This window comes from Corvus brachyrhynchos, unplaced genomic scaffold (assembly GCF_000691975.1).
Source record: "Corvus brachyrhynchos isolate BGI_N302 unplaced genomic scaffold, ASM69197v1 scaffold116, whole genome shotgun sequence".
NCBI lineage: Eukaryota > Metazoa > Chordata > Aves > Passeriformes > Corvidae > Corvus > Corvus brachyrhynchos.
In genome coordinates, this window is record NW_008240221.1 from 14,754,184 (window position 1) to 14,769,654 (window position 15,471).

The 15,471-nt window shown below is 37.3% G+C and overlaps 1 protein-coding gene across 3 annotated transcripts in view; it reads left to right on the plus strand.

Moving 5' to 3' along the window:
• SUPT3H (SPT3 homolog, SAGA and STAGA complex component) overlaps positions 1–15,471 on the plus strand; it is a 247,162-nt gene that overhangs the window by 161,259 nt on the left and 70,432 nt on the right. For all 3 annotated transcript variants that reach the window (XM_008641901.2, XM_017744983.1, XM_017744982.1), the window contains exons 4-6: positions 11,480–11,566; positions 12,728–12,818; positions 14,490–14,623. In XM_008641901.2, coding sequence (XP_008640123.2) covers positions 11,480–11,566; positions 12,728–12,818; positions 14,490–14,623 — 312 coding nt within the window. The remainder of the gene's footprint in view (positions 1–11,479; positions 11,567–12,727; positions 12,819–14,489; positions 14,624–15,471) is intronic.

Sequence of the window (15,471 nt, forward strand, 5' to 3'; positions counted from 1 at the left end):
TTCCCTAAAAACCTCTCATGTTTCATGCTCATCCCTTCCATGCCATCCATCCTGCACTCTTCAGAAGTTAACCAGTCTCTGAACCAGGAAATTGGTCTCTGCTGCCACCAGGACAACTTTTTTAAAGGAATGTCTGTCTCCCATACCACCCTTAGGCTTAGGAGGAGCTTTTCTGAACAACTTCAAAGATACTTTCCATTGTTTTTCAAATTATTTGTGAAATGCCCTCATATTTTAGTGTATTCTAATGTTGAGAAAAGATAGTATTTCCATGAAAGGTAATTTCAGAGCATCTCCACCCAAGTCAAAGTAAATTTAAATTATATGCAGGATCACAGCATTTGCACATTCATATCCCAGTTGTGGGCTGTTCATCAGTTGCCAGGTTATCTATTCCAAGATTTTAGAATTCAGTCTATCTGTTCATTAGAGTTTAAAGCCCTCCCAATTTTTTATGTCAAGAACATACTCAAGAAATAAAATGCTTTAACTATTCCAACAGTTGCATTCAATTTGAAGGATCTAGTAAACATTATGAAGCACAGCTAAGGGAAATCCCACATGGCTAATAAAGTTTTATAATAAAGTAATAGGAGATAAATGTTGAAGTTTTCATAATAGATTATCTAAATATCTCCAATGCAAAGCATTAAACAAATCAGGCCCAGAAGCTATTGTATAGTTTTTAAACTATCTTCAGAATCTGAATAAATGTAATAATTTTCAAACTATTGATGTTCTGGCAGAAATGTTACTACTTTTCCTCTCTATTGTTATCATGATTACTGTTCAGACTTTCAGAGTACATTTTATGTGTTTTTTATGTTAGCAAGATCTTTCTACCTCCCAGTAGTTTGATTTTAACCATTTTCACATTTTCATTAAAACTGTCTTTTAGTAAGAGGAAGTGTAGTAATTTATCCTTACAGGGATGTTGTGACTCAAACACTCCCTTCCCTTCCTGTTGCTTGATCCAATGTAATTAAATAATAGATTTCATTTCATAACTTTGCAGTAGCAATAAAGAGGAAATTATGTTCAGAAGGCATGTTTATTTTTTTTCCCCAGCCTTTTCATGGCTTAAAAGTGATTCTTTCTTTTCGTGCTAAAGTAATGTGAAGCAGCCTTTTCAAACTTATGTCCTTGGGAAATGAATGTTAATTAAAGAATGAACATTAAATAGGAGTTAGGAAATCGGGGCCTTTTTCAGACACAAATATCTGTTCGGATTTTACACTTATGCTCCTTCATGGTGCTTTCTTTTCTCTCTCTGAGCAAAGCTCCCTCCTTTTTGCTTTCTTTGATTTTCCCAAGACAAAATCTGTCACATCCATGCTATTACCTGTACAATTTACCTTGTTTGTTGTTTTTTTTTTAAGCTCTGAGAATTATAATTCATACCAATGTGTAAGAAAATACAGCAAAGCAACACATACTTAGAAAAATTTGGACTTCCTTTCCTCATTTTTACAGGGAAGTGGGTATGCCTTGGACTAGGACTATTGTTTTCCCTCTATTTTTTCCTTTATGTTGGATTAGAAGATTCTTGGAAGAAAGTACTTACAGATTTAGGATTTTGGAACCATTTTGAAATGTCCTGGAAAGAGGTTTCTTGATATAAGAGAAAAAAATCATAGAACTGCCTGTATTGAGGTGCATTCTGATTATGCCTCATCCTCATTGACATTAAAGATTACAGGACAGGATGAGCCTTTCTCCAATGTACACTGCATATCTTGTTGTTGAAAAAGTATTAAAACTAAATGGTTTTGACTTTTTTTTTACTGATAATTTGGATACATCTTGCATGGTGACACCTGAGTATCAAAATTCTGAAGGCAATATAATGTACCTGAAGCCAAGACACCTGTGTGGTCTCTCTGGCATCCAAAACCATTTAAATCCATAGTCCTTTACATCTCTTATGTGTCTCACTATTTAATCTGAGAGATCCTACAGCATTTACTTGTAGTTCCCATCCAGACTGAGAAGCTCCCACTTGGTTGGTGTGTGCACTTGAGCAGATGAGAAAAAAAAGTTCAAAGAAAGACCAACGTGAATCATTTCAGGTAAAATCTTTTAACATACAAAGTCTTCCATAAACCAGCATGGTATTTCCTAGCATGAACACGATGCATATCTCTCCAGGGCTGTGAAAATTTCTAGAGCTAAGAGAAGAATTATTATTTTTGTATTTTGTATTTTTGATGTTTGTATTTTTGTTTGAACCTGAATCCTTTTTTTCTCCTTTTGTCTCCAACTCTAAATCTTCAAAGCAGTGTCTTGCTTATGTTCTGAGATCTGATTTTTTAAAGTACGTTTTTATCCTTCATTGCACCACGGAGCAGAGCCTGGGCCCTGCCCTGAGCCCTCCCTGCAGACAGGAACAGACAGGGATGAGGGCCCCTCTCAGCTGTGTCTCCTCTTGAGGCTGAACAGCCCCAGCTCCCTCAGCCTTTCCTTGTCAGGGAGATGCTCCAGTCCCTCCATCATCTTTGTCACCCTGTGCCAGCTCTGCTCCAGGAGCTCCATGTCTTTCCTGTCCTGAGGAGCCCAACAGGAGCTCCTGAGGACTGTATACAGCACTTCAGATGCCCCTCACCGGGGCCAAGCAGAGGGGCAGGATCACCTTCCTGACCTGGTGGGAATGCTCTTCCGGATGCCCCCAGAACACCATTGGCGTTGGCCACAGTGCACGCAATGGCTCAGGGACAGTTAGTTGTCCCCCAGGACCCCCAGGTCTTTCTGTGCAGAGCTGCTTTCCAGAGGGTCAGTCCCAGCCTGTACCAGTTCCAGGGGTTTTTCCTCCTTCCTGCATTTGCCTTTGTTGAATTTCAGACAGTTGCTCTCTGGCCATCTCTCCAGCCTGTCAAGATCCCCTGTATGCAGAGCCCTAATGGTTGCCAGCTCTTCATAGCAATACTTCATTACCCTGAGGCTTCCTCTAAAAGCACTTTATCTCTGGGCTTGGAGTGGGTAAATACATGTCTTATTTTCCCTGTCTCAAACAGTGACACCTGATTCCAATTTGCTGTCATATGGAAAGGAAGAGTATTTATTTAGTGTTCTGGTGAAACTAATATAAGGCAATGATTATTTTCCTCTGTGAGCAATGTAAGGATACATGATTTAAACAAATGGTGCTCTCAACAGCAATGGGAGAAAGGAACCTGTTTATATTAGATGGTCTCTCAATCAACAGAGAACAGGGGTTTTTCTGCTTGCAGCCTTGGAAGCTGTGTAAGAATAATTGTGAGTGGTGGTTTCTTCTGGGATTTGAAACTAAAGGACAGGAAGCTGGGGGATAATGTAAACCTCTGCTGCTTTGCATGCCACAGTAATGTTAGAGAAAGAAAAGAAATAGAAATAACTGATGGACAGGAAATAAATCTGAGTTAATAAACTAAATACTAAAAAATAATATTATCTTCAGTTCTTTAGAATAGTAAATTCTAATTGATTTTTTCTTTACTAAAAGAAATTTGAATGCACTTATTGATAAAAAGTTTGCATGTTCTTATTTTTTAAAAGTAACATTTAGTAGCATAAAGGCATTCAAAGATGTAACTTAGATGCAAATAGTAGTTATTGTTAAGATTCTCCACTTGTAATATTTATAGTGATACTGCTGTGAAAATGAAACAGCCCCTTGGGAATGTTTCAGTCCAAATCTACTTAGTTTTATTTTAATTTGGACTAGATGACATTTAAAGGTCCCGTCCATGTCCAACTATTCAATGATTCTACAATAATTTCCTCCAAAATTTCATAATTTATATAGTTTAGATACAGGAAAATTTTATGTCAGTGATCTACAATGGAATGGTACCATTTATCTCAGTATTTAGAATATCCTGGCAATCCTAGAATAGGGACAGTAAGTGACAGAGGACATCTACACTCATTTCTGAAGTGAGGAGATCTGTTTGCAGAGGTTGGAAGGCTTTTGGCTGTGAGAATTTTTCAGTTTCAGGTTGGCTAATGAATCTTTCATATCTATAAAGTTCACACTTCACAAAGCTTTTTTTGCAGTCTCTTGCTCATTCTAAAGAACACTACTCCATCATTTCCACTTGAATGATATTTTTCAAGCTTGTTTTTCCTCCCTTGTAATAATAATAGATGCAGTAGAAGTTTCCAAGTTTGTTTTCTTGCCTGCTGTTACCACCAGCAGTGGGACAGAACGTCAGCAGTGGCCATCCCCACTGACACTCCAAATCTTGAATTAACACTATGTAGCCAGTGAATAATTTGACCACATTAAAACTGAGTTCAGTGAGTCTGAATACTTTTCTGTACCAAGAGACTTTATGGTTTTAATGGTGTTGGTATAAATTCACTTAGTTTGGTCAGTGTTACCTGCTATAAATGTCAGGTGTGCAATAGGGTTTCTTTTGTTTCCTGGAGAGTAGAAGAATTACAGCTATAAAATGCTGGTCCAAAATGTTGAGTTTGGAATTTGAATTGAAAGAAGGAAAAATAGGAAAATGTCATGCCTGAAGCTTAAGTTGAAATGTAGTTATTGTTCATAAATGCATTAAATTCTTTTCCCTGTGTGACAGAAAATGGAAAAACAAGCTGTAATTTAAGAAGTTAAGCTTAAATTATTTATAAAGAAGAGATTTAGAAAAAAAATACTTTGTTTCAAGCTCATCTTTTGCAAAATAGAGGTATTACTTTCACTATTTACTTAGATTCTTTTTTCCTTAGCAAACTCTTTAATATAATTTTGAAGCAATCGTTCTCTCTCCAAAAGATGCAGAAAGTAACAGAACCCAGGAACATGGTGCATTTTCCTGTTGGCCCATTCCATTACACAGGCTGACTCCATGTAGTTTTCTAAAGGCTCTGTACATATTTCTGATTTTTTCCTTCTTTTTCTTTTGTATTTTTAGAAAGATCTTGTTCATAACATGAAAAACATCAACTCAAACAAGCTGTCCATGTTCTGCCTTTGCTGGTTTTTTCCCTATGAGTGTGTACCTTCTTTTGTTGCATTTTTTCTACTCTGATTGTGCTGAATATGTTGCTAAAAACATAAAGAACAAACTGAGAAAAACCCTCTGACCTTTTCTATGATTTGAAAAAGTACGTGAGGTGTGAGTCCAACGAAGAGAGATGCTGATGTCTAGATTTATATTAAATGCTCACTTTAACAGATGGAAATATTAAGAAAATATATTCATTTCATCATAGTGATCTCTAGGGCTCTTGGATAGCAGTGGTGTGGTAAAAACCATGCAGGCTGAGGTGTGGGGCTTTTTTTTGGAGCTCCTGGGGCTGACTTTCACCCAATTTCAGTCTGAAGGCAGCTGAAGGAAGGGCTGTTTTCTCCCGTGACTGGAACATTCTGTGTTCTTAATTCTGTATCATCTGCTTGTTGCCCCTGACATTGAAACTATTGAGTATTGGACCCGTAAATGTGTTCTTTATGCCTGTGGAGGGAGGGAGTCCTTGTGTAACCTGCTTATTGCCAAAGATGTTTTTGAGGTAATTCTTCAGCTACAAGGAACTGGCTGCAGACTCCAGATCTCTGGGCTGCCTGAACTGGAAATCAGGAGAAGATGAGGTGAAGCAGTTGATCTTGCTTCAGGGACTTGAGAGTAAGGTTTTAATGAAGGGACAAATACAGTAAATTATGTCCTTGAAAACAAGCTCTCAGTAAATGCCAGGGACTGTGGGGTATGAACTCATATTTTCTTATTTTCATGATCTGTATGGACTGAGATTCACTGTATGTTAAGCGTAAGATAACTCCTCTTATCAGACTCTACAGCTCCCTGAAAGGATGTTGAAGCCAGGTGGGGATTGATCTCTTCTCCCACATAGCAAGTGATAGGACAAGAGAAAATGGCCTCAAATTGTGCCAAAGTAGGTTTAGATTGGATATTAGGGAAAAATTCGTTCAGTGAAAGGGTGGTCAAACATTGGAACGGGCTGCACAGGGAAGTGGTGGAGTGACCGCCACTGGAGGGATTTAACAGATGTGTGGATGTGGCCCTTGGGGACATGGTTTAGTGGTGGCCTTGCAGTGCTGAGGGAGTGGTTGGACTTGATGATCTTAAAGATGTTTTCCAACCTAAACAATTCTGATTCCATGATTTTCTAAAGCCTCAAAATGTGACACAGAGCTTCATCTTCTTGAGGTCACACATAATCAAATGGTGTTATATTAAATGGTCTTCAGTAAAAAAATACTTACATTTGAAACTAAATACCTAATAAGAAGAAAATTGATTGTCTTTTAACCTGCAGATGGACATTTTCTGGTTTAGACAGCTTGTGATGATTCAGTCAGTCTGGTTAACCCTTGTGCAGTGATCTTGAATCATTACCTGTCGGAGTGCTCTAATGGACTCCAAAATGTAATTATCTCCCCAGGATGTGCTAAGTGCATAAAGCACATCTGTTGCTGCCTGTTCCGAGCTTCCCCTCCCCCCCCCAAAGACACGTGCTCCTGCCCATGTGCTCTGAGCTCCTTTGTTCCAAGCGTGGCAAAAACCAAATGTAACTCAGACTCTTCAGCAGTGTCTGATTGGCCGCTCACCCCGGGTCCGCCCCCAGTCCTCCCCTTTCCCCTTCTCCGAATAAAGATGGTCGAGGGGAGGCTCCGCCCTCTCTCTCAGCTCAGCTCCTTTCCTGTGAACATCTCTGGTTGTCTGTCTCATTTGAAAGCTTCTAACTGCAGGGAATTGAGTGAGCAGGGAGCTGTATTTCTCCCTCTTTGCTTCTGCTGATGGTATTTGCTCTGCAGCTGATACAGGTACTGATTTTAGAGCTACTAAAGTGCTAGATCGCCCGTGCTACCTCTCAAGGCTGCTCGAGGCTTTCTAAGGCATTGAAATACAAGCGCTAGCTGGTATAAAGCTGAAAAGATACCTTCCACGCACATCCCTGTGCTGACTTGTGGAAACAAATTCAGTGTTTTCCCTCTGTGTGTGTTAGAATGAGAAGTTCAGGTGTTAGCATTAGCATGTGAGATACTACATGGAAAGGTTGAAGTGAAAACCTCTTCTATTTAGTTGCCTTCATAAAAGTATGGAGATGCTCTGTGTGCAATGTATTTACACGACATTCTCTTATCTCAGAATATTATTTGGTAATTTTATAGTTACGTCGTTTTTACCTAGAAAAGGTGAGAAAATAGGACATTTTAATGCATATTTAATAATAAAACAACCTTCCTGCCTCTGAAAAAAAATTCACCCAGGTGAACTATGATCTAATTTTCTTGTATAATGGAAACAAAATCGTAGCTCCTGCAGCATTATTCTTGGCTCCCAGCAGTTCCAAGGCATGCAAACATCACCACTCCAACTCCGTCCTGCAGTTTAACTGGAAGGATTATGTCACAACACAGTATGTTTGTTTTCCAGCTTTTTGTCTGTTTGTCCATCAAGACGGTTTTGTAGAAGAAGTATCAGTGATTGTTGACTTTGGAGGTAGTGGAAGAAAAAATAATTATGGAAGAAAGAAAAAAGCAGACAGTCCCATTGAAGTAACTGTGCTTCTGTCACAGGAGAATGAATACTCCTTTCAACAAATCTATAATTTGCAGAAGTTGCAAAAAGAAAATAGCTGTAAGGTGACTGTTAACATACTTCAGTTCATCCTGCCAAGAAAGTTAACTTCATAAAGTCATTAAACCCGTGATTACATTTTAAAATATTATTCCCCAGCCATTTCTTCTTAAGCTTTAAAATACAGTTACTATATATACTACCTTCTTTGTAATGGGAAAAATTGTAAAATACACTTATTTTTCATAAACTCCTAATTATTAACAGAACTATTTGCGCTCCTATAGTTAAAATCATTTCAACACTTCCGTTATTTAAACTTCACTTTTAGGGGTTCATAATTCTGCTGTAATAAAAAAATATATTCAGACTCTGAGGTCTCAAATATTGTTTGCTGGTATTAGGGAGTTTAGCCTGTTTTTCTTAAAAAAGCTGAGTAATTTGGATTGTTTGCTGTTCTTCAATATCATCCCAAATATAATATTATGTAACGTGGACTTAACAACTTCAAAACTAAAAAAAATTAGGAGAAGACGAGTATGTTGGAACACTGCAGCCCCAAATTCTGTGACTGGTGCTGAGGCTTGGAGAAGGGAGATGGTGGGGAATTCTTGCCATAACTGCTCCGTCGCCATGTGGTAACCTCATATATGAAAACTTCCTGCAGCATTTACATCCCACCCATCATCTGGAGTCACGGGCAGTGCTGCTTCCCGAGTGAAACGCCCCCGTGCTCCCACTGCAGCCAGGGGTGAGGCACCTCCTGACTTCAGGGCTGTGGAGCTGAGAAGGGCTTCTCTGGAATGACAAATGCTCCGGGTGCTCGGAGATGGATCGGTTCTGTGGCACAGCTTCCTGAAATCCCCCTTCATCACGTAATGACTCAACAAGGCCTTCAGCTCTGGAAATTAAGGAATCAGGGCTTATTGCATATTAATGGCAACTCTGGGACGGTCAAATAAGACAGTTTGTTATAATACTAATTATAGCAAAGCACTCACGTTGTGGTTTGAATGAGTCAATTATGTGTGTGTTAAACTATAAATACATCTTCCCCCCAGCCTCAGCTGTGTGGGACGTAATTTTTATTTAATTGCTTGGATACATATTTACCTGAGCATACCCCGGTTTCCCAGGTAAATATGTGTACCAATGTAGAACTCATTATGGTCTGTTTGGATAAATAATCCATATTTTATAACTGTACAGGAAGTAATTATTTTCGTACTTTGCTTTCTTTAAGCCAAAGAAATTAAATGCTGTGTGTCCGTTCCTTAAAATAAAATAGATGCAGAAGTCGAGGCAATATGAGAATAAAGTTTTCATTGTTTTGGTAGAAACTGAGGATATTATTCCAGATTTTGATCTCATGTTTAGCCCAGAATAACTCCATTAAAGTAAACAGTGTTATTCAGGATTTACTTAGATGCAAATGGGACGTGAATTTGGCCTTTGCTCTCCCTTCCTTCATTGCAAGGCGCCTGCAAGCAGCTCAAACACAATCTTTGCTATAAATGTCATTGTCACGTGCTTATCATTTGTAAGAAAAAGGTATTTCAGCTACACACAGAAATTAACATAGCTGAACTTTATGTCTTAGACAGTCATGGAATGGTTTGGATTGGAAGGGGCCAAGAGATCATCCTTATGAGTGTTCAGGAACTAGAGTGTGCTTTCCCTTTGGATATTTCTGCCATTGTTTTACATGATATTTGGGAAAGCTGTGTTGTGTTATCACCATGCTAAGGTCAGGTTTTTTAACACTTTTAAGCTCAGTGGGGCCAAAATCAGCCTTGGCATAAATCCATTAACTGCAATGGATTTACACCAGAGAGGGATATTGGCTCGTTCTTGGTAATTTTTTTTTTTATCCAACTCTTTATATTTTAAGTTAGAAACATAAGTAGCTTGTGTGCCCTCAAACTAATCAGAATAAGAAACAGTTTTGCTTATGCCAAAAAATAGAGCTATCGTTTTTCACATTCTTACATTTTTCAAGTGAGATTATGTTACTGTGACTTCTGAATTCCTGAAATCTCTCTGGTCTCAGTGACTGCAAGGGCCAAGAGAGGGTTCCAAGGGGAAAATCCGAACCTCTTCATGCAGCTGTTTTGTATTGTGCGTACGAGATACAGTTAACGTTTTGTGTGCATGTGATTAGTGTGGAAAAAAATTAATGCAGTCCAGTATTATGATTTATGGACTGAATCTTTTGCCCACTGAACACTTGCCAAAATGAAAATTTTTCCCCCCCCTTTCCCCTTCTTTGGATATTAGAAACAGCTACTGTTTTTGTTGATCTTTTTAACTTCTGAATAGGCCTATTTCAAGTCATAGCAGCATGGGAGCTCAGATTAATAATATACTTATTCAGCCAGTGATACTGAGTGAAACCATTGCTAGTGTGAGTATGAAGGATAGGATTTCTTTAAATTATTTTCAGGTGCATTAATGCATTTCTAAAGAAGAATATAAAGATATTCAAGCATAAGTTAAATTGCTGTTTATTGATCATGTTACAGATGTGTATGAATTTTAATATCAAGAATTTTTGAAGGTTTCTCTTCTTTTGATGACTTTTGTGCTGTGCTCACTGTCAGTTTTCCATCAGAGAGTTAACTAGGCTAAGGGCAAAAAGCCTTAAAAATTAAATCTTGCTTTTTGGACAATGTTTTTTAATTTAGAGGGTAAAGTGCATTCCATGCTGTGAAGCATCCCTTCTATCTCAGCCAATATAGCATTATGTTTTACACTGAAAATGATTGTCCACAGAGGTGGTGAAATCCCCATCCCTGGAAAAATTAAAGGTCAGACTGGATGGGGCTCTGAGCAACCTGGTCTAGTTGAAGGTTCCTGCTCATTACAGGGGATTGGACTATATGACCTTTAAAATTTCCTTCCAACCCATTCTATGATTCCATGATCACCTGATGCCTGAATGAAAGGCTCGTGAGGTGAAAGGAGCAAATCTCATTGAGTCCTTTCGTATATTTGGGTTGAGCCTCATCAGCACAGCACTTTGATAAGTATCAGCTGTGCAGATAACCCAGGTTACAAGGATTCTAACCCTGTTCTGGTTTTGTGTGATCCATTTTTTTATAAAATACCACAATTTCATGCACCTACTGAAAGCTGATGTACTTAGTGCCTGACAAAGAGATTTTTGGTCTTTACAGTACAATTTGAGGCATTTGTGGCCTTTGGAGGCACTGTCACAATGAATGTGAGGGCAGTCCATTACTTCACACTCCTTTGGCCACCTCTTACCAATTTTTGTGTCATTCCTTGCTTAATCCCATCTTTATCACTTCCACAGCTGAATGGCCTGGTCTGCTCAATAAAGTTTTTCAATTTCTTCATTAATAGAGTCGGTGTTCCTATCAGTTAATTTTCTTTCTCCCAAATGAAATAAGAGCATGCCTAAAAAAGTTCTTCATGTGAATCTGGTTTGTACTAATGCTAAGTCAAGTAAGGGTAGAGTTTCTTTCAAAAAATACTTAGGTAAGCTGTTTAAAATTAATATTTGTTATTCTAAAAAATTGGGAGAGGGATCGGCCACCCTTCCACAGTTGCAGATAAAGTGCTATGGCAAGAATTTGGCATTTTTACATTGCCTGAGAGAATTATATGTTCATTTTCTGTGCTAAGAGAAGAAAAAAAAAAAAAGAAAAGGGCTGTAGGACTTTTTAAAAGCAGTCATTTTAAATATAAACAAAAAAGCTTTTGCTTGAGATTTGTCAAAGGTCTTTCAGGCTTTTCATAAAATTGTTATTCACTTCTTGGCGAGCAAGAGTTGAGTGAGTGACACCTTTGAGAGTCCCAGCTTGTGTTTTAGTGCACAGCTTGTATTTTGCTGTGGATGACCATGCAAAATATTAGCTGAATTTATTTGAAACAAACTCCAGTGAATAAAGTTTTTAACACTGAAAAAGCCATCCTAATTTATTCATTTATTTTAGTTGCAGCAAGCAGCTGAAGTTTCTCAGATGAGAGGAGCCCGAGTCATCTCAGCTGAAGATCTCCTGTTCTTAATGCGCAAAGATAAGGTACAGTAATTAGCCAGAAATTTCTTATTTAATGTAGTCAGCTGCTTATTATGTCTTCAAGTGCTTTCTTAACCTATGTAAAGGAATCCATCATCATGAATAGCTTTATTTAAAAGTATAGCTGCTCTGCAATTGTATTTGATCGAGCACATTATAATCATTCTATAATATCTGAAATAATATTTGTTTATTTCCTGTTGCTTCAATTATCAATTGATTTCTTTTTCCACAAAGCTCTAGGGTGGATAATGTACCTTAGAGCTCAAAACAATTTCTTAATAAGTTATAAATATTGATCCCTATCTTTTATATCCCTTTAATTAAAACTCAATCATTCTGATTTCCCCCTGGTTATGAAGGGTGTGGATGTGACATTTGACGGTGTCGCCGTTACAGTTTTGTAATTTAGACTGTCTGTAAATCCTCTTTATTTTATTTTCTAGTATTTTTCCTGTGCTTTATCCCACTACAATCCCCAAAATTAGGACTGGCCTTGTTTTCTCTGGATAGTACGTAGAGCAGGTCAACAAGGGAAAAAAATTAATTTTCTCTCCTCAAATTTAAAAATAATTAAAAAACTGTCAGCTGTTTTTAATTACATTATTTATTCTTCCTTTATCTCCTTTTCTTCCTTTGTTTTTCTCTCACCATTTTCTTTACTCTTTGTTTTTCTTTCCTCATTCTAAAGGTGAAACCTAATGACCAAAACCATTTCAAAATTAAACCCCACTAAAAACGTGAAAATAAATTGCAGTTTCTTTATCTGATATGGGCCGTAAGACTGTACTCTAAACAGCAATTAATATGGAGTCAAAGTTCATGAAAATGTGCATTTCTAGGCAGTTTCCAAATTAAGCAAACATTTTGGAGTGCCCTAAAGAAGTCCAATTGATGAATTTCTCCTTTCTGAAAGTGAAACTCATTTCTGTCTCACAGCAAACTACCAAGGAGCTCAAATAAATATTTGATACAGATTTGCTACTGTACTGAGGTACTTTCTATGTATGAATTTTCTGCAGAATTTAAAATTACAAATATATTAAAAGTTATATTTACTGAGTAATGTGTTACATGTTTGTTATGTTTGTGTGTTACAAAACTTATTAAATAAGAAATAACTATGTAATAGTCATTAATATAAATGTGTTCTTTTTCTCACAGAAGAAGCTTCGAAGGCTACTTAAATACATGTTTTTTCGAGACTACAAATCTAAAATTGTCAAAGGAATAGAAGAAGATGACCTCCTTGAAGGTAGAAAAAAAAGGAATTACTTAATTTGGGAGAGGCTTGATGTCTTGCAAAAGTGCTGAACAATTCAATGCAAAGTATTAATGTCTTGCTTGACAGAGACACAAAAACAATCTCCTTAAAGGAATTTTGTTGAAAATCTCTGCTTTTCAGTTTGAAATATTGTGAATATTTGCATCTACCATCCAGATGAACAGTAAGACTGTTTAATGTCAGAGCTCTGTTGAAGAAACTGGTGCTGATTAAAGGGCTTATTGATTTCAGCATCTGTATTTTAAATGCACCACCTGCAATTGAATGGACATTTATTAAATTATTATCAAAAGGTTTTGACATCATTTTTTAAAAAAAACCCCTTATAATCTGAAGTCACTGAGCACTAATATATGACTTGGGTGGTTTTTTCCAGTGTGGTTTAACTTTTTATACTTTGAATCTGTAGTTTAAATAATGGAAAACACTTTTGTTTCTGCATTCCATGAGGAAGTGACAGATTTTTTAACCAATGCATTTAAAGGAAAAGCTCTTTGAATTAAAATATATTAATTTATGCCATATAATTTCCTGGTTTAAAGTTTTGTTGATTTATATTGATATTAGAACTAACATTTCCTTGTAAAAAGTTAAAACTTATCATAGCAAATCTAAACCTTACCATACTGTTATAACATCTAGCAATGTCCATACACAACTTTTTGTATTTAACTTATTTCCTTTCTCAGAGCCTTTTATTTTTTTTTTTCCCATACAATGAATTCTTTGTGTTTGGTTCCTCTGAGCATCCACACTGATGCTAGGTAAACATTGTGCTTCTTGCTTTGACTTCATCAAGCTGTGAATAAGTTTTTGTCAGCTCATTTGAGATTTAATTTGCCTGTCGCATTTTATTTTCGTGTTTCGTGTGTGTAAGCAATCTGGCAGTACAGCTTCTTACCTGACAGCTTTGGGGTTTTAATACTTTAGCTTGTGTCACTACTTAAAGCAAATAAACGATTTTCCTAAGCTTTTTAGATGCTCATGAAATGCTTCCTAAATAGAGTTTATCCTGGAATTAAAAAGTGTATTTTCTAGTGGGCTTTGGTAGTTAAAGCCATTAATTTGCTTTTGTGAATTTAATGCCTTTATAGCTACTCTGCTGTTTAGAACAACAGAGATCATCTTGCCAACATTCTGCAGGTTTTACTGCAGAGCAGTGGTCCATCACCTCTGGAATGCATCTTAATGCTCATGTTAGGGTTTGTGTGAGGCTGTAGGTAACGAGGATGTAGGTAATGAGGATGTTCTGCATGTGTTCAAGGAAGAACATTTCCTCAATACATTCTGCTCTATGACTCAAGTTCTTCCTACCAAAGAGGGGTTGTTTCCTCTACAGCTGTGTCCACTGTGGATTCTTTGGTGAGAAGTAATGATATATGGGCAGCAGATTAGTTTTCTCTAGATTACGAAAAACTACTTGCATGTACTGAAAAATACTAAAGATGATGTTTTGCTATTACTGCAGCAGAGCAGTGACATCAGCTTGTTCAGGTAGCACAGCTTGTGTGAGGGGGACAATAAGAACAGGCCTTTTCTGCTCAGTGCTGATTCTAAAACATGTCACTCTGAGAGACATCAACTGATGTTTGGAGAAACCAAATAAGTTAAGTTTGTTGTTCTTTGCTTGTCTTTGTGAAGACAAATTCAGCAATAACACCAACAAGCGGCAGAAGCTGGCCCAAGATTTTCTCAACTCCATTGACCAGACTGGAGAGCTCTTGGCCATGTTTGAAGATGACGAGATTGATGATGTCAAGCAGGAGCGGATGGAGGTAATTCCTTTCTTTTACTGATACCCAGCAGAGAAAACTGTGAAACATTTCATACATCATGCTGGTCTGATGCCTTTTTCATGCAGCATATTAAATCATTGTTGCATGTTTTTTCTTTTGCCCAGATGGTCTAAAGAAATCCTATTTCCATATTTTTGCTATTCCTTCAAATGTTTCCTGATATCTAAGCACACATGCTGAGAAGGAAGATTACAGAAGGGTAGTTATGGATCTTTCTGTCTGCTGTGTATTTGTATTTCCTTCCTGTTGAAAGAAAATTCTATTTATAAACTTTCCATGCACATTATTCATAACAGTATTTTCCTTTTTCATTATTTATCTCCTTAGCAAATTGTTTCAACAGCATTTGAGTACTCTTGATATAACACAGGTTACAGATCAAATTAAAATATTCTGTGCAAACATGCTTGAGTATAAACTATTCTCTCTGTCCTTTTGAGTCCTATTTTCTGGTCTATGCAGTTATGAAAAATTCTGTCTACATTACAAGAATGCAGTGCCACATCACTCTCATAAAGCTAGGTGAGATCAAGAAGCAGTGTAGCTGTGTTAGCATGGAAGTCTGTGTTTTTGGCTAAATTTTCTGTGGGTGGGCAAGACTGCCCTGTTTTTGGTAATCTGGTCCACAGTGAATGCAGAGAACAGTCCTTGGCTGCTCCTTGTGCTCCATTGCTCAATTCTTCCTCATGTCTTCTGTTGGCAATGAGATGTCAAGGGAAAAACACTGCTGGGAGCACACTCACAATTCCGGACATGTATAAGATCCAATTTCCATCCATTTTTAGACATCTGCAGAGTGGACATGACTGTTGTCAAATTTGGTATTT